At 42.0% G+C, this 20,861-nt stretch overlaps 1 protein-coding gene across 1 annotated transcript in view; it reads right to left on the minus strand.

Annotated features, from left to right (window-relative positions):
- Positions 1 to 20,861, minus strand: part of cbl (Cbl proto-oncogene, E3 ubiquitin protein ligase) — a 70,488-nt gene that overhangs the window by 21,783 nt on the left and 27,844 nt on the right. Inside the window, exons 3-5 of the mRNA XM_084064125.1 lie at positions 5,623 to 5,769; positions 4,634 to 4,790; positions 1,673 to 1,794 (exon numbers count right to left, since the gene is read on the minus strand). Of these exons, the coding sequence (XP_083920251.1) occupies positions 1,673 to 1,794; positions 4,634 to 4,790; positions 5,623 to 5,769 (426 nt within the window). The remainder of the gene's footprint in view (positions 1 to 1,672; positions 1,795 to 4,633; positions 4,791 to 5,622; positions 5,770 to 20,861) is intronic.

Below are 20,861 nucleotides of genomic sequence, written 5' to 3' on the forward strand. Positions count from 1 at the left end.
AAAATAAATAAATAATTGATTAAATCCATTAGTTCAATTGTTGCACCCTTACTCAATGCATTAACATTACAGGCGGACATTTCATCCAACGTTGTTATCAGAGAATATAACTTAATTTGGCTTTAACACATATGTAATGATGAGATGAGATAAACCGCATTAATAACCCCCGAGGGGAATTTGGGGTGTTACAGCAGTATGAAACATGTTACGTGCTTATATTAAAAGAGTGCACTAAAAATAGCCACCTGGGATGTGAGCATGGATGACTGTGCATGTCATTGAGACTAAGTAGTATTGCGTTTCCACATGGCCTGAGCAGGAGGAGAGGTGACATCAGCTCTCTGGGTACAATCAGGCCATTGATGCCAGTTAGGTACCAGCACCACCACACCGCCCCGGGGCCGTTGCGAGGAAGCGTGCGAGTGCACAGTGCACACGCAAGCAAGAAAACACGCACACTTGCTCGCACGCATGCATTCACGCCAGAAAGCCGGACCGGTCCGATGCCGGTCCTGATTTCCTGAGAGTCCTCGATGACAGATTACCGATGTTTTTGACCGATATTTTGTCCAAAAGTGTGAAATCTTGAAATCGAGTTGGAAAACTTTGATTTGATTAAAGTTTCATTTTGAGATGGTTTTACCAAAAAAAAAAGCAGAAAAGACTCCTGTGGACAGATGTTGAAAATTAGCACTCGTGCTATATGCATTTTAATCTAATTGTGATGTCCATGTCAAATAAATAAACATAACCTACACTGATTGTAAAGAGATAGTGTGGCTTGTGCGATTAGTGTGGGGAAATAACCAGGGGTGCACATAACTGGTGCGCAGGTGCGCACCAGTTATGTGCACCTACGCATGCATGCGCACCTACGCATGCATGCGCACCTACGCATGCATGCTGCGCGGCACATCAGACAAAGGGAAGCGCTTTTGCGCACCAACAGCTGGGACCGCTGGGACAGGAATTTACTTCCTGAAGCCACACTCACACAATCACGCTAAAGCAATAGCCGGCCCCATACACAGCCATTAGACGGAGGGGGAGGGGACGCATGCTGCACGTGATTGTGTGAGTGTGGCCTCGAATCCTGACACAGTCAGTCGCGCGACTCGCACGCAGCACGCTGCTGGCTGTGTTACATGCACTCGTCACCGATGATGAACGCACCGTGATGGTGCAAAATATGCCGTGAACGTCCCAATCTGGCGGATAAAATCAGCGCAGTACAAGGCACCAACCTTAAGGGGCACCAAACGGCGTGAAGAAAAAAAAAACTGCGGAAAACGGCGGAATTTAGAAGCAGGGCGCTACAACATTGACCACCCCTGGAAATAACTCTTTTTGTGTGTGTGTTCTAAACGTGATTGACAGTTCGGAACCAAATTGACCCTTACGGTTATGGTAACTCTGAGGAATTTGATTGGAGTCCCAGAGATAATAAAAATACATACATCAAAATGGGGGGTCCATGGCCTATTACATATCAAAATGACATTAAAAAAGGTCAAGAACCACTGGTGTTGACAAATGTGTGGAGTCACAGCTACAATGAACTGAAACCATGGAGCAAATGTCACTGAATCTCACAACCAATTTGTTTTGACAATAGACTGAGCTAGCTTGCTGTGTACACAATATGTCTGTGTGCGCACACGTGTCTCACCTGCCAGGCTTGTGGATGAACTTTTGCAGCCTTGCTTTGACCTCATCGTAGGTAAGGAAAGCCATGTACCCGGGGTGAGTCACCGCTAAGCTGTTCCAGTTCCGCAGCAGCGATGACCACGGCTGCGAACACACACACACACACACACACACACACACACACACACACACACACACACACACACACACACACACACAAGTGAGTCATGGAGTGTGTGTGTGAACAGTTCAGTGGACAATGCAAAGACAGCGTCAGCAGGGTAATGGAGAAATGTAGTGAATTATGGATGACGTTAAAACAGCTAACTCCCTGGCATTTATCCATTACAGCAAGTTTAACATGCTTCAAAGGAAGAAGGAACACACTGTACGGGTCATATCACAGTGAAGACATTATGTGTTATCATATTATGTGTGATCGTGTCTCATTCCACAGAATCACACACAGTTAATTTACACATGAGTATTTTCTTAAACAGCAAAGGCCAGCAAAGGCCACAAGCAAATGTTTCAAGTGCTTTGAAATATTTTTAAACACAATCATTTAAAACGAATACAACTCAAGTCCTAGTATGGAGGAGCAACTAGCATAAATAATAAAACAATTTAAACTACTCTGCATGTATGTGTGAGTGTGTGTGTGTGTGTGTGTGTGTGTGTGTTTAGGTGACTCCGGAAGGAGGAGAGGAATTAACATATTCAAAACTCGAGGAAATGAGAAAATAACTACACACATGCATTTCTTTCTTTTTTTTAAGCTTTCGTTTATACTTTATTTAGCACAGTGTACAGAGACAGGAAACCAAGGGCAGAGAGAGGAGAGACATAAGAGACAAGGCACGAGACGGATTTGGGTCCTGGAGAGCATGGTCTGTGCAGTGTGCACTAACTGGCTGAACCAGCAGGCACCTCAAATGTATTGATTACGCCTAGATTTACAGCAGTCTACTGTCTATTGTGCTAAACCGACAAAGCACATTTTTCTACGTACCGTACTACATTTTTTTCTTTAACCATGCCACTTGAACCACATGAAACCACGATTGTATGCCTACAGTATGCTGATGTAATTTTATACCTGCTGCTATGTTTTTTATTACTTTAACCACGCCTGTTCAACTGTGATTTTATATACCTGCTGCTATTTTTATACACTGGATATGTTTTCCACCAGCACAAGAAGAATTCCGGCCTTCCGTAGTGCTATTTTTAATCACGCACCTTATGTACTGTATATTGGACTTTGTATGTTTGATTTGACTGTGTCTTCCCGTTATTACGGGGCCAGGCTTCCAGCATGGACCCGTTTTGTTATTGGCATTATTCCGTTTCTTCTTCTGCCACTTTTCGCAGTTCTGGCTGAACCGTGCATACGCTTTTTATGAAACTCGGCCATATGATAGATGGTCATAAAAAACTGTCAAGAAATAAATCTCACAATCTTTCGTCAAAAGGTGGCGCTATAGCACTCAGTTGAAAATGCCAACTTTGAACAGGTACAACTCATGCCCTGTTTGACCTACAGCCATAAAACATCAATACACACATGCGTCTCCTCATGATGAACAACTTTCACACTCTGACTTTTGACCTCTGACCTTTAGATCTCCCACCATTTTGAATTACATGAAAAGCTTTTAAAATCTATCTTCTCCTAGGATTTTTGAGAGGGTATGTTTTTGCAATGTATGACATACTTCATTCTGAAAATAGCCGATCTACAATCTCAAAGCTATAGCACTATAGGTAGTGTTGCAGCCTGTCAATCCGAAGGTTGAGGGTTCGATTCCTGTTAATGGCAATAGGTTGAGATGTCCAATCAATCCAATCTGCTTCCATCTCTCTTCAATCTATTCCCCCCCCTCTCTCTCTCTCTCTCGGTGAGAGGTGGCATTGCAAAAAACATGACCTTAAGCTCAGTCTTCTATGGCTTATTGTACATATTACTTATCGTTTTGTCTCTCTTTTAATGTATGATATACTTCATTTTGAAAATAGCCGATCTACAACCTCACAACTTTTCAGATAGCAACGTTTTGTGAACTTGTAGATCGGCTACTTTCACTAGTTTTCGTTCTGAGGAGACACAAAAATGCCTTTATTGGTAAATGGTTTGTGAACCAGTGATCTAGAGTAGTTCGGGACACAAGAGGCCTGGTTCAAAATGAACGGAAATAGTTATAAATATTAGGGATGTTCGATATTATCGGCCTCCCGATATTATCGGCCGATATTAGCATAAAAATCGATATCGGAAAATATCGGTATCGGTTTAAAAAAATAAAATAAAAAAAAAGTATTTTTTTAAATAATTTACAGTAGTTCTTACTGTATGGTGTGTGTGATATGAAATTTGAGCTTACCCTAATCACAATAATCCCCGCATATATCGGTATCGGTTGATATCGGTATCGGTAATTAAGAGTTTGACAATATCGGTATATCGGTTATCGGTAAAAAAGCCAATATCGGACAACCCTAATAAATATCAACAGACACTATCAGGGAGGCCATATATCTAGCTCAATGAGAAGAAAGGCAGTCTTGGAGTCCGTAGGTTGCTGGTTCGATCCCTGTCCACGATAATGTATTGAGGTGATTATGATTTGGCATTATTCGGATAACACATAGTGTGTCTTGAGGATAGGCTTAGGCGTTGTTTTACTGAGGTTAATGTTAGTGAGGGTTTAAAATCTTCATGTTAATTGCATGGTCTTCTTTCTCTCAAGTTCAGTATGTTTCAATGGCTTATTGTGCATATTACTTATCATTGCTTCTTTCTTTTTTCTCTCTTTGTTACCTGGCCCCGTATTATCGCTGCTTGCAGCTATATTTTGACTTGTTGTTTGACTGTGTTCCTTTTCTTCTCTACTCTGTCTTCTATTCTAACTCTTCCAGTAACAGCAAATGTTGAGTGCGGTGCGTGTGTACAAGCAGTCAGTGTAATGGACGCCTCCTGTACCTGGAAGAGTCTGGTGAAGATGTCAAACTCGAACACAGAGATGTAGTCGTTGCAGGTGAGGTCTATGGTGGACTTGAGCGCCATGGCCTCCAGGCCGGAGCTGATGGGGTGGAACTCGTGGAGGGACTGGCGAAACACCTTCCATGGAACTATGGTCCTGGAACAGGCAGCAACGTGAGAACATTCATGTGATTCTTACACTACGGTGAATGGAATATGTGAAATGCATGCATGCATGCATGCTACAGCATCTTATGGTATGCACACTTAGGGATAGGGCTTGGTGATATGACTTCAAATTAATAACACGATTATTTCAAACTTATGCCTCGATTATGTCTTTTTTGACCAATTATGACATGGTTTTCATACCCTGGGAATGTAAACAAATCTGCAGAGCATCAACGGAACTTCCTTAGGCGGTACTTCCTCTACTTCAGCTTTAGACACTTTCAGTAACACTTCTTGTCCAGACAAATTTGTGTTCAACCAATAATGTGTTAATTCCATGTTCTATTCCAGCTTAGCTGTACTGCTTGTTGAAATACTGCTGCTGCATAAAGCCCAGTTCAGACCAAAAATTTGCAGCGAGACGTCACCGCTTTAAGCCCCGATTTATACTTCGTTGCGGTGTTGTGCGCCGAAAATAGCCGATCTACAAGCTCACAACGCACCGCGGATGTGAGCTAGAAGATCTGCTATTTTCGGCCTTCGAAACCGTCATACATCAGATCATAAATTAAGCATTAGAAGGTTGTGTGAAAGAAATCACAGCGGTCTGACTTACCCATAATGCACTGTGTCATGCCAACTTGGCAAAGAAACCGTTGGCTGCAGTATATTGTCACATTATGAGGTTTCCACCCGACAGAGACGATATTAGTTTGGGAATCTTTTATATAATATATAATATCCAAAAGACTAAAAATAAATGGCTAAACCTATTATACCAGTGTTACAATGAACAAACGATGTGAAACAGGACTCACTTGTCCCCAAAGGCTCTTCTCCAGAATTCAGCTGCGTCCGCTTTGGTTATGCGGAAGTTGTCACCCTGGAACAGACCGTTGGGGAAGATGGCCTTGAGCTCGGCCAGCATGTGACTGAAGATCAGCGACAGCTTTGTCAGGTTCCGTCTGCAGAAGGAAGAGAGATGGGGAGATTTTCGAGATGTTATTAACCACTTTCAACCGGGCGTCCATATTTTGAGCATGACCTTATAGGCAGAAGGAAATCTCATTGGAACGGCATGGCTCAGTGTGGATCTTGGGACTCCATGTGGCCAGCCTGTGATGTCACTCATCTATAATGATGACATCAGTCATCTAAAAGTATTAAATGTAAAAGTTTAACATTTTGTGGAGGTACTTCTGTGGCCTACTAGGCTGTGTGCAGAAGACATTTGGCACTGATCCGTCCAGCGGTTTGTGAAATTAACTCCGGGAAACACGCAGACACACACATAGACAGACCCTCTTTTAAACGGCTGGTCTCCTGCAGAGCTACGGTGTAAAACATTTGAAAACTGTTCCGCTCAGCGATGCCTTGTGACCTTGTATATCGTCTATTTTCACACAACGTGTCTCGGGCTTAAGTGGTTAGTGTTTATATCCAACATTGACATTTTCAAGACTTGTTCGTTGTAGTTTCATTTGGCTGGACATGTAGTGTCAGAGAAAAGGGAGAGCGTGGTGTGACTGTGAGTCAGAAGACACCTAGAAGAGCGGAGGGGGAGGGAAAGTGAAGATGTGTGTGTGTGTGTGTGTGTGGGGGGGGGGGGGTGTCTGGAGAAGGAACAGAGATGTGTAAAAGGGATTCTCAACCTTTTTCATTTCACGGACCCCGACTTTGATATGCATTAGGCCACAGACCCCCATTTGATACCATTTTGTTCATCTCTGGGACTCCAATGCACACTGTAAACTCCTCAGTGTTTATCCGGAACTAGGAAACAAACTAAAAAAGGAGAGCACATTACCCCGGTTCTGGCCCAACTGCACTGGCTAGCAGTGAAATATTGTATTGTTTTAAAAATGTTACTCTTTGTTTTTTTAAAGACTTAAATGGCCTATAGCTCCCCAGTACATTTCTGATCTGTTTATGCACCTCCTGCCCCCAAGGTTACTTAGGTCATCCTCCCAAAAGGTCCTTGCGGTTCCCCCAACACACCTTAAAACTAAGCTAAAAGTGACCTTTACACAAGTGTCCAGCGCCAACATTGTAAATGTTAAATCCAACCTAAAAACTCACCTCTTTCTCTATTTCTTTTAGCTCAGTCTGAGGGCAACTAACTTTTTGTCTGTTTTGACCACTGAATGTAATTACATCTTGTGTTCGCTTTTAACTATATTTTATTTTATGGGTCAATATGATGTTATTTTGAATGGAAAGCACTTCGGGTCAACTTCTGTTGTTTTTAAATGTGCTATACAAATAAAGGCGACTTGACATGACTATTCTGAGAATGTACAAATGGAACTGTTCCATTCGTACACTCTCAAGAGTTACAGACCCGTAAGGATCCATTTGGACCCCTGGTGGTCCTCGGACCCGATGTTGAGTCAACAGTGGTTTAAGATAAAAGGCAGGGCCTGTAAGTACGTGCCCTTTTCCAATGTTTGCGGGAAAATAAATGGCCTTTACCAATTCGTTCCATGTAGGCTTCACAAGTTCAATCAAGCTTTTTGTATTTATTGTTATTTATTTCATAATGTTCTGCAATGTTGAATGTTTTCACCATGTGGTCCAGGTCCTTCCTGTCAATGAGAACTGCTTCTCTATTATTTACTGACGTAAATAAATAAAGTTTTTTTTTTTTTAAAGAACGCAGACTCATTATGTAGTGAATGAATGTATAGACTCATATTATGTAGTGAATGAATGTATAGACTCATTATGTAGTGAATGAATGTCTAGACTCCTAAAGTAATGAAGACTTTGAAGGAATTTCATGAACATGTTTTGTGAAGTCACAGTGACCTTGATCTTCTTTGACCAGTACTTCTAATCAGTTCATCCTCAAGTCCAAGTGGACATTTTTTTTGGCTCATGTCATGAAATTCCCTCGAAGCATTCCTGAGATATTGTGTCCTCAAGGTTCGGACAGACAGACGGACGAACAACCCAACCCAAGCATAATGCCTCTGGCGGGTAGACACCTTGTATGCCCCAAACTGTTAACTTTCAGGAAAAGGAAAAAAAGAACCTGTGTTCCAATGCATTCAATGTATATATATATATTTTTTGTCACAAACTAGTTAATACATTCAATGGTTAAAATTGTATAAACCCCCCAGCTTGTAATAAGCTATTTTTGCCACTTTTGTGAGACACTTGCACAACGAAGTAACAGCAACACTATTATGATATTCTTTGACATTGTAATACTGTTTTCTCCTATGTAGGACTATCCTACACAGGAGAAGGCAGGAGGAAGACTTATGGAGAGGAGAGGAGAGATTAAGGGCATGTGAGAGAGGAGAAGGAGCAGCGGAGTGGAGCTCTCAGCTCCAGAGTCCATCTCTCCTGCAGAGATGTTAGGCACAGAAAGGCTTGATTTACGACACAGCACAGAGAGAGGGATTGTGCTCCCGCTCCTGGGGAGGGGAGGGAATTAACATGCACAAGAGCATGCACGAGAGAGAGAGGGTGGCTGCACCCACAGCCAGCCCCCACTAGAGGGGGTGGGTGGGGTGGGGGGCAGGCACTGAGGATGGATACAATAAAAGGATTACCACACCTTGCTTACATGGAAAAAAGTGAGGGCAGTGAACCAGAGAGAGAGATTGAGTGAGAGAGAGAGAACGAGAGAGATTGAGAGGGAGAGAGGGTAGAGATTGAGAGAGAGAGAAAGAACTAAAACAGGATTCTATGTTTCCTGGCTCTCAGCAGTAAGCTGATCCTCAAACAGAGCAGTGCTGTAGCTGGCTGCTTAATCTACTGAGCTCTGCCCTGCCTGCTGCTTACTATCATCTACATCTATCCAAGACTGAGCCAGGCGCTGTGATGTCATGCCTTTGAAGTCAAGGCGACCATCACCAGAGATACCGCCAACAAACAAACAAACAAATAAAGAATAATACAACTTTCAAGATGCAGTGCCATGATTGTGTCCGCTTTTTGTTTTTCATTTGTCAAAGGAATCAATGTTACTTCTCATGTGTGTGAGGATGTCTTCCCTGTGTATATTTATTTCATCATAGTAAGCTGCAAGCTTCTCTGTCAAACAGGCAGATAGGAACAGACTGGACTGGACTCCTTACGTATTAGGACCATATATGCACTGTACTGTATTAGGACCATCACATCAATATTAAAATTCAATTACATCACTCAACTAAAATGATCATGTCACGCTCAAGGTGAATGCATCTCAACAACCAGGAAATGTATAGTGAAGCCAATGTGGAACTGATAATCTGTATAATCCACACATGTAAAAAAGCTATTTGTTGCAGCTAATGTCTCTTACTAATTCAGGAGAAATGTTTTAAAAAAAGACCACTATGTTCATTTGACAAAGGACACAGATGGGTGCTTTGGTGAGGCTACAGGTGGATGGGGGACAAAGTCGAAGCCGGTATTTTCTTAGTATGTGTCGACAGACATTTTTAACCCATTCAATCCGGGAACGCGTACTGTGCCATTTTAGATTTTTAGCCATTATTTTATACTTTGGGCAAAAATAGCAGATCTACAAGATCTAATTTTGTGCAAATCTTTGAATTTATAAATATTTTTTTAAGCAAACATTTTTAACTCAAATCTTTGCTTCTGGGGATTCTATGTCTTCTAAGTCCTAACAGGTTTTTTCTTTTTTAAATAACTTATGTTATGCTATGATATCAGTGGTTCTCATACTTTTTTCATGTCAAGGACCCCCAAAATGATATATATTTGTCCGTGGACCCCCGCCCCCCCCATCTCAAAATATTTTGTTGCAGGGATCCCCAGAAGCAACGACTTGTGTCAAAAATGTATCTACTTATATAATCAAGGATTGACTTCCGCCCCGCCGCTGACGCCATACCCACAGCATTGATTTCGACTAAACACAACAACTACATCGGACATCTCTACACAAAACCAGCCACAACGTGCACGCTGAATTTACGGGTGGCGTAGGGCACCTATCATTGCTCACTACATATTTTCCACCTCGCAACATAATTAATTCCACTCACCACATTTCAACCATAACGGAAGGGGAAACAGCTTCGCACCGTTTACCGTGCGTACCACCGAACAGCCGAAACAACACGAAGCGGCGGCCATTGCATCGCCAGAACAACAGAAGCGCGTCCTTCGCTTCAACCCCCCCCCTCTAGCTTACCTTTTTGATGACCCAGGCCGTTGCTTTCACTTCAGTCATGTCTGTATCACAATATGTCCGTCATTCACGTCCCAAACACAAAAAAAAACACGCAGCCAACTTTGTCATCTCCCCACTTCCCACAACAACAACTGAGCCATCTGCGTTGCCACGTTGCCAGAAGATAAGCACAAAAGACAAGAAAATATCAGTGTTGCCACATTTGCGGCAGAAACAAGCAACCACCTTCATGAAAAAAAAAAACAGCCGAAGTGGTCCGCCATGTTCCACAGGGGTCCGCGGGGGTCCCAACACCACTCCCAGGGGGTCCACGGACCCCCATGAAAATAAAAATATATATATCTTTTTTTTACTTTTGGAAATTTTTATCCCACGATTTTGGTACCCCGTATGCGGGGCCGGGCGGCCGGACCTCTAGTATATTATATTCAGATTTGCTGAATATAAAAGATTTGCTAAAAAAATGCAATATTCTTTTTAAAAAATAGCCAAATCAATCTAAAGTGACACAGATGCGTTCCTGGATTGAATGGGTTAAACAATAACGCCTGTAGTATTCCAACCTTAGGACTGGGTGATATATACTGTGCTGTTGACCTAAGATCCCTTTAAGATCGACCTTTGCATCCTCTGGGCGATGTTTGAACTGTTGAGGGGGCTTTCTCCTCATCTCGGCAGGGGGTCCTCATGGCCCCACCGGCCCACTGGAGCCTCATAGAGCTCTCATCCATTCTCCTGTCACCCCCCCCCCTTTCTAGTCTCTGCTTTTATCTAAACCAGTAGTTCTCAACCTTTTCTGGATATCAGGTACCACTTTAACATCTCCAAAGCGTTCACGACCCAACCATCTGATTAATGTTAGGTCAGATAGGTGGGTTAATGTTAGGTCAGATGGGTGGGTTTATGTTAGGTCAGATGGGTGGGTTTATGTTAGGTCAGATGGGTGGGTCGCATGCATTTTCGGAGCACATTTGTTTTAATGATGAATCGATTGTGTTCTCGGCTTGGATCAATGAAACGAAACGTAGTGTACTTTAAGATTCCTACAGTACAGTATATATCGGTATCACAATGAAAACAAAAATTTGAAGGGTAAAAAAAAAATACCCTGACTTTTGTTTTGCATTACTTTTTATTTCATTTAAAATTGTTGTTTTGTCAATTATTTGTGGGCCCACTTGCAATATCCTCATTACCCAGCCCATAGCTTGGTAATCACTGATGTAAACTACACCACCTTATGCTCTGCTTTCATCTACACTGTTTTCTGATGAAGACACTTTTCCTCTCTCTCTATCTCTCGCTCTCTTATGAAGACACTTATCCTCTCTCTCTCTCTCCATCTCTCTCTCTTATGAAGACACTTATCCTCTCTCTCTCCATCTCTCTCTCTTATGAAGACACTTATCCTCTATCTCTCTCTCTTGCTGGTGTGTGGCATCCTAATCATCCCTCCAAGCTTTCATTTCCACATTTAGGCTAGTTTTCAGTCTTGAGACTCTACTCTACTACCCTCGCCTCCACCCACTTGGAAATGTCAAGCAGGCAGGGTCTTAAATCATCGGAGTTTAAGATTAAGATTAATTTCCCCCTCGCCCCCGTTTCCCCCCCACACAGTAATTGCATTTCTAATTCATCGGTTAAGACTAATAACACGGCTGCAGATTAATAACCTGGATGAATGCCTTTTAACGCGTGTAAAATACAAAACAAAAGAAAGCATTGTGAAAGTGCATGTTAGCGGCTACGGTTGGACTGAACTGAATAATACACAGGTCTATATCTCATTGCCGGGGTAATCAATTCAGGTCAGCATATTAAAAGTGGCTATGGACGAGAGAGAGAGAGAGAGAGAGAGAGAGAGAGAGAGAGAGAGAGAGAGAGAGAAGAATTTGTGGGGGGGGGGGCATTGGTGTGAATGTCAGTTTAACCATCTGTGCCATTTTAGATTTTAGCGCTGGCTATTAAAAAATAGCAGTAACTTCGTGCCGCACTGTGAGCTCGTACATCTGCTATTTTTGAACATTTTTGAAGAATCTTGAACGTGTGAGAACTACTGATTTAGAAGGCATTTGTAGAGTTGGCCTCGGGTCTTAATGGGTTAATTATACTCCATGACACAATGGTGACGCTTGCCGACGAGAACAGATCCAATGTCAGTTCTTAGAAACAGAAGTGAACCGTGGATACATAAAACTCACGCTGTGAGCCGACCACACAGACAAGTGTAGTTGCTTCTCCATCACAGTCTCACTGTTAAAACCGCTTTCAACCTGGTGCCATACTTTGGACATTAAGATATTTGTGTAAAGTAGTATTGCAAAATTTCATTGCAAAACCGAAAATGCCGCAATTCACAAGTGCGTGTGGAACCTTGGATGGCGAACCGTACAGTTCGATATTAAACTGAGAACCACTGCAATCCTATGAAGTAGTGGAGTAGGCTCATCTCTGTTGGAGCGGATCTTCCATTCTCTCTCTCTCTCCTCTTTCTCTCTCTCTCTCGCTCTCTCCCTACTCTCTCTCTAAGCACAACTGTGTCTGTGTCTCTTCCTTACAGCGTCTAAGGGCTGTACTGGCTAATAGTACAATGCCAGCTCTGTTGTGTGTGTGTGTGTGTGTGTGTGTGTGTGTGTGTGTGTGTGTGTGTGTGTGTGTGTGTGTGTGTGTGTGTGTGTGTGTGTGTGTGTGTGTGTGTGTGTACTGGGCAGTGGCCAGTGCTGGAGTAGCCTAACCCCTACAACTGCTACTGCTGTTTCAGCTGCGCTGCCATGGCAGACAGACATGGCTCAGTGGGTCTGCGGCCCTACGCAGAATTATGCTGCTTTCTGTCCCACAATGACTGAATCATCTGGGGCCTGTAATAATAATAATCTCTGTTCTTCTAACCAGTCGTTCTAATCCAGTGGTTCACAACCTTTTCTGGATCAGTGGGCCACTTGAAAATCTTGAAAAAGTGTTTGGCTGCCGTGTTAAGTGGTCAGATGGTTGTGCCGCGTGCATCTTCAGAGCATGCTTATTTTTAATGATCAATCAATCATTTTTGTTCTGGCTTGGATCAATGGAATGTAGTGTACAACAAAAATACTTTTAACCCATTAGACCTGGAACTGTGTCATTTTTTGATTTGAGCTAAAAAGCATGATTTTACACTTTGGTGCCGCGCTATGAGCTTGTATATCTGCTATTTTTGAGCTTGTAGAGCTTGTAGATCTGCTACTTTTGAAAAATCGTGAAAATTTGTGCAAATCTTCTGAATATATATATTTTTAAAGCGAACATTTTTAACTCAAATCTTTGCTTCTGGGGGGTCCCTGGAACAAAATATTTTGATGGGGGTCCGCGGCCAAATACATATAATTTTGGGGGTCCTTGACATGAAAAAGATTGAGCACCACTGATATAGAAACATATGTTTTTCAGAATACTGTTGAGATTTAGGAGACATGTAGAATCGGCTTCAGGTCTCAATGGGTTAAGGCAGAAATACCAAGACATTTCTTTTACATTATTTTTTTATATTAATTAATGTCATACTATCAAAAACAATTGTAATGTTTTGTCAATCATTTGCGGGTCCACTTGCAATATCCTGACGGCTCACCAATAGGCCCCAGCCCACAGATTGGGAATCGCAGATCTAATCGACTATAAAGAAACAATTTTAACCACTTGAAACCAAGTGTCCCTATTCTGGGAATGTCTTAACCGGTGAACATTCGGTCCCTGAGGGGTATATAGGGTTCAAGTGGTTAATAAAATAATTGTTGCTGGTTAAAGTTACATGGTGCATGACATGAACTGTAAGCTTAAGAGGAAATAAGTGTTCCACTCTTTGGTTCCATATGCAGTAACTTTTAATGGTTGATGTTTCGGCTCACAGGCCTTCCTGGTATGGAGGAAGGCTTGTGGGCCGAAACGTCAACCATTAAAAGTTAGTGCACATGGATCCAGAGTGTGGAACCCTTTTCCCCCTCTTTTAAGCCATTCAATCTGGGAATGCATACCGTGTCATTTTAGATTTTTAGCTATAACCATTATTTTATAATTTGGGCTATTCAAAAAGCAGATCTACAAGCTCAGAGTGCCACGCTACGAGCTTGTAGATCTGCAATAAAAATTAAAATAAATCGTGAACATTTGTGCAAATTTGTATAAATCTGAATATGTAGTTTATACCAAGGGATCAGCACCTCACCATAACCTTTGGTGTGCATTACCTTTACTGCTATGACTTGCAAGCTCAACATATAAACATGGATTCTTTCCATCCCATGTTAAAGTTCTTCTGGAGAAACTTTCCAGTTGCTCGTCAATACAGTAGCAGTCACATAAATGTCTGATAGGGTTGCAACTATTAATTGGTCAAATCAATGTAGTTGATTATATGAATTTCAATCACATTGATATGATTGATTCATAGACAAAAATCTAAAAAATACACACTGTATAAAAAGACACGCTTCTCGATTAATCAGAAACATAATCAATAGAATGACTAAGAAAATAAGTTGATAGCTGCAGCCCTACTATGTTCTCCATCCCTCACTAGCCACTCAGTAGCAATCATCATCGTCACCAAGACTGACCAAGCATTCTGGACATTCCCTTATACCATAGTTTGACCTTTAACCCTGCAGCTGGCTGCTCCCTTCCCGTTTCCTGCCGGCTGCGATAAAGTTCTGCTCTGTGCTAACGCACCATAACCACTGGAGGAAGAAGTACTCTGATTTGTTTTAGTTAATTCAAAGTAGCAATGTTAAAAGTAAAAGTCCTGAATCACAATTTGACAAAATAAAAGTAAACAAGTATTGGCATCACATTGACCAAAAGTAACTTGTAATTTAAGTTTTCAAATAATTGCAGTGGAGTAAAAAGCACAGGATTTGCCCCTGAGAAGCATAAAGTGTAGAAAAATGCAAATAATCAAGTAAAGTAAATGTACCTAAAAACAGTACTTACATACAGTACAAGTAAATGTACTTAGTTACTTTCCACCACTAACCACAGCACAGCCAGGGTCAGCAGTTACTGGAGAGCGAGAGTCTGTCTGTCTGTCTGTCTGTCTGTTGGTCTGGATAGGCTGAGTTGAGCATTAGAAGCCATGTCATCATTGGCTGTGGTGTCACATTACTGTGCAGTGCTTATGCTGACGATTGTCACTGACATGTTGGAGACCCAGATGATGAAAAGCCATTAACAACATGAAACCTAGCGTCCCTATTCTGGGCAATGCAATGCATTATAATGCAATTATAGTGTGAAGTGGTCAATGGGGGGGTTTAAGTAAGTGAGAAAAAAAACATTCAATCTACGCAACACATGGGGGCAACCCCATAACTAAATGTTAGGGCACATACTGTACCACATAGGCTTTAAAGGTGTAGTGAAATGAAAAATATGTTTTTCACACTTTTAGAGCATATCCGTGGTCATCATATGGGCATACCTAACAATAGATGCCAAAAAAAATGAAAAAAAAACATTTTTGTGTATTTTTACATCTAAAGTCCCTAAAAAGCCAATCTTAATTACTTCCTGTAAACGAAAACGTGCTGCGTGATGACATAACTCGACCTTCGTGAATATAAATGAATCTTGATTACATGCACCTGTTTGATTCCCATAGCTGCACGTTCTTCAAACACAGCTGATTTTAATTACAGAGATACTCCGTTTTGAATCTCATTGAAGATGAGTGTATTACTCATTTTAAACTTCATCTGCACACTAAAATATGTATCTGAAAACATTATAGGTTAGAAATAAGCCAGGTAGTAGCAAACGCGCTTCACTGGCCGTCTCTCTCTCACTTGTAAACAAACACTAGCCGTGTTGCCCACGGCTGAAGTGATTGAGATCCAACGTCCCATAGCCTGAAGGGATGGGACCTTCTGATTGGATTAGAGTCGTTGAGCAGACGTTTCAGGCTGAACCTTCAAAATAAAATGACCGAAAATGTCACTTCAGTGCGTCTTTAATGCCTGACAGTGAGACCCGGTTCGATTCCGGGGCCGGGCGGACCATTTGCTGCATGTCATCCACCTACTCTCTCTCCAACATTTCCTGTCTCTCTCTCTACATTGACCTCAAAACCATCAAAATAAAGTATAAATGCCAAATAAATAATAAATAAATCTATGCAACACACAAACCATTTCTGCCCACAGCTTCAGCAATGCCATTACATTACTGGGTGTTACCAAACTCTCCAATAACCTGTAGAGCATTGGTTTGCAACGTAGCATCATAGAAGAGTAGCGCAAATGAACTACAACATAGCATCATAATAATTTTAACCATTTTATCCATTTATATGTTGGCTATTCAAAAACAGCTATAAGCTCACAGCATGTCACTTCGTACCACGCTACGAGTTTGTACATGCTGTACGAAAATATTGAAAATGTTTGGAAAAGTTTGAATAATTGAGATTTTTTTAAAAACATAATCTTCTCTACTAGGGTCCCTGGCAAAAAAACATTTTCAGATGGGGGGTCCGCGGCCAAATATATATCAATTTGTGGGCACTTGGCATGAAAAAGTTTGAGAACCACTGCTGTAGTTAAAAAGGCATGGGTTTCCGAGGCTACTGCTGTAGAGACAGCCATATTGTAAAGTGCTGCCTCCAGTAATAGTCCATGAGACAGACAAGATTTCATTATCAAAAAAGTGGGTAAAACCATACCTATATTAAATTGTTTATAGGGTCAATATAAGTAAATAAATGTATGATAACCTTTCCACAGGAGCAGCTTTTTCATATTTATCAAACATTTTGTTATTTTCCCCATACGTACATGAGGTGAAAAAATTACATTTTAAAAAATAGTTATCATAATGAAACTTCCCCAGTTGATTACTTACATGAAGACAATGATTTATCGTATTACAAGTTTTCTGAAATTGTATATTTAAATATGCAAATTATGCATTAGGAAAATATGCCCACATTTGCATAACTTTCCAGAATCAACATTGGAACATTGGACAAAGCCAGAGTCAACATTCTTATTTCATTTTGTTAAGATGTTGGAGTCAAAGGTTTTTAACGAGGGAATATTCAATATCTGGCTCAATGTGGGGCTCTGGCTCATGGACTAAATGCCTAATTTGCATATTTAAATATACAATTTCAGAAAACTTGTAATACGATAAATCATTGTCTTCATGTATAATCAACTGGGGAAGTTTCATTATGATAACTATTTTTGAAATTTTGTCATTTTTTTCACCTGTCATGTACGTATGGGGAAAATAACAAAATGTGTGATAAATATGAAAAAGCTGCTCCTGTGCAAAGGTTATCATATATTTATTTACTTATATTGACCCTATAAACAATTTAATATAGGTATGGTTTTGCCCATTCTTTCGATAATCATTCCTCAATTTTGGGGCTCTGGCTCATGGACTATAATGTCATTACATTACTGGGTGTTACCAAACTCTCCAATAACCTGTAGAGACGGCCTTATTATAAAGTGCTGCAGCGAACAACAAACGGAGCACTGTCTGTTCAAATGCAGCGTTGCACACAGGCAGCGCAACATGGAAATTCTATGTTCCTCTTTCATCGCAGTCGTCACTTTATAAATTAACTCTCCGGAAGGGAGCTGGCTTTCAGTCCGTCCGGATCTCCGTCAGGAAACAGCCGTGACAGCACACAAATTACATTACATATCATTACAAAGCAATCATTCTCAACCTCTTTTCTTATTCACACGTGAACAGAAAAGGAAAAATATGTACCGTGCACACACACACACACACACACACACACACACACACACACACACACACACACACACACACACACACACACACACTTCATTTCAAAACCAGACATGAGGCATCCAATGTGGCGTGTGCATCATTTTCGGAGAGTATTCTATACACGCGGCGTAAATGAGTGAAAACACTTCAGCCGCATACTCTCACTAGATAAGTAATATGTGAGCTTAGTCCTCCTGTTGTGAGAAAACAGCATGTGGCTGTGATTTAAAGGCTGATTTATACCCAAAAATAGCAGATCTACAAGCTCACAACGCGTTGCTATTGTGACGCGCTGTGAGCTTGTAGATCGGCTATTTCCGGCATACGATACCGGCACGCAGCTAAGTATAAGTCATCCCCCTTAATTGCCGAAGCCTGAGGGCGCAGAGGAGGCTGTGGATTGTGTCACGATAATAACCATAATCTATAAGTATGAGGGCTTCATGAGTTGTCTGATACTGCAGGGACCTAAATTACCATCATGCTCTCACTGTGTGTGTGTGTGTATAGAGTACTGGGGGGGTTGCAGAAGTGCAGGCACACGCACGCACGCGCACACACACACACACACACACACACACACACACACACACACACACACACACACACACACACACACACACACACACACACACACACACACACACACACACACACACACACACACACACACACACACACACACACACACACACACACACACACACACACACACACAATCCAAGTTGAAACACCAGTTTCCTCTGAAGTGTGAACTGGGTTTTCCATACCCAGAGTTAAGCCCCCAATACTGATAACCGCAATGCAATGCTAACACTAACCAATGCAATTCAAGGACCCCCAGTTTGATATGCATTAGTCCCCCGGACCCCCATTTCAGTGGTAAATTCTTCCGTTAGTTTAAATGAGTGTACAAAATGTGTAGACCGACTCTTAGAGAGTGTACAAAATGTGTGGCTGACTCTCAGAGTTACAGACCTGTGTTGGTTGGTTCCTAATTAACAGTCATCTAGCTGCTTGGACCCCATCTGGAACCCCCTTCAAGGACCCCTGAGGTCCCTGGACCCCACTTCACTGAATCACTGTGTATAAAGTGGAAAACTAAAATACCATAGTCTCCCCAATTTAGTCGTTATGTCAATTATTTCCCACACATATTTCTGTGTGTTGTCACTGCTGTTGTATCCTACTGATCTGCCAGTGAGGAGCCCCCACCGGGAGGACGTAGAGCCTCCATCGTACTACTCCCGACCAACAGTCCCTGCTGACAAGTGCCGCCCAGCCCGTAGGAGTACATGTAGTGACAAATATCAACCTTCCCACCCGGCTCCCCTCCCCCAAACATGAGCCAATTATGTTTGTGTAGACGATCCACAAAGCTGGATGCACCGCGATGGATTCAAACCCCCAGACTCCGTGGTGGTGGGCAGCTACTTTACCACTGCACCACCCGAGCACCAAAAATACCATAGTAGTCCACAGCAACTATTTGCAATGCAACCAGTTGCAACAGAATCTCCAAACTGCCCCGACCTGCAACGGGTCAATTCTGACCACTACAACTGGTTGCATGTTGCAACTGGTTGCAAATCATGGGTGAAGACATACAGTGTTTCCCCTATATGCATTTAACAGTGGCGGCACGCCTTGTTTTTGAACGCCACAGCTTGATGTTTATATGCAAAGCGTTGTGAGCTTGTAGGTACGCGACACCGCCATGCGACGAAGTATGAATTGGGCCGTGTTCTCATGCTCTCCTGGGTCTATGGGTCTCCTGTGAAACGGCTCCCCCTAGGGTAACAGCTTTCTATGGGTCACAAAGGTTTCAGTAACGTGTTTTCTTTTGTTTTTACAGCTATGTTTGTATAGCTTTTCTAAGATGATTCAACGCAAACGTCGTTGTTGTTCATTAAGATGCATGCCATGGACGCATCAACGGTGAGTAACTTAAGTTGACTCATTGGCTGCCATCTTTTTTTTTTTTTTTCCTACAGTAGACTGCCAGACTTTTTCAATGAGAAAAAAAAAGTACTTAGGAGCCGAGATACAGAATTTTTAAGTTTTAAGTTACAAGGAAGTGTCTGGGAGTCTAAATCTTCGGAAAATCATATCTCCTTGGTCTTTGGGTCTAGTTAAAAAAAAAAAAAAACTTTTATTTTGAAAAAAATGTTTTTTTGAAAGAACGCAGATCTGCGTCAATGGCAGCGTGCGGGCTTTTGCGCAAAAGAACGCAGATCTGCGTCAATGGCAGCCAATGAGTTAAGTTGAAGCTTGTATTTGCAGAATGGCGTATGAATTCATGTTCCGGGTCAAATCAATAACCTTGCAATTGCCTGGGCATCATCTCAGTATATTAAATCAAGTTTCAACAGATGTATTCGTTTTGTCAAGAGCTCGTGCAGTCGCGCTATCCACGCCAAGTCCATGCTTTTCCAGTTCTAGTAGTTCCAGTACAAAAGCCCCCTCGCTCCCCGCCTTCTCTCATTGACATCACTATTTTCAACCCAAATGCCTGTTGCTGGAACGCATCTGACAGCTGAGCTCTTGAGCTACAGAAAACCTTAGAGGACACATGACACAGACTTCAGCATAAACATTTGTAGTTCATTTGCGCTACTTTTCTATGTGGTTAAATGTGCAGGTTTCTCAGCTGTTCAATAAGCCTCGTTAATTAGCCCACTTCGCATTGAAGCAGCAGGCATTTGTTTAAGATATATCCACGCTACGTGCGCAGTTAATTCCACGCTGTACTATCTCCGTCCGAATCACCTGCTACCATCATGCCTACAATGAGGAGCGATGATTCGGGAGTGGGCGGCAACTAACACTAGCTGCAGAATCCGACCCACACTGACTTAATTTGGGAGAAAAAGAAAGCGGTCGGTGGTGTTGCGTCACTGAAACCGATAGACATAAAGAACAAGGACTTGAGCTGCTGTTTGTGGTTGTAAATAGCCACAGTGACACTGTCAATCTCAGACACCTGACTTAATATTCTGAGGCGTGTGACAGTGTCACGCTTAAACGGTTAAGTAGGTACAGTTTGCATCCCTCTTGCACGCACGAGAGGGGTGCAACGGCTACAACTTCATCCTAGGGGAAAACAGTTTATATAAGCAG

Source organism: Gymnoscopelus microlampas (genome assembly GCF_963454915.1).
Source record: "Gymnoscopelus microlampas genome assembly, chromosome: 8".
Lineage (NCBI taxonomy): Eukaryota > Metazoa > Chordata > Actinopteri > Myctophiformes > Myctophidae > Gymnoscopelus > Gymnoscopelus microlampas.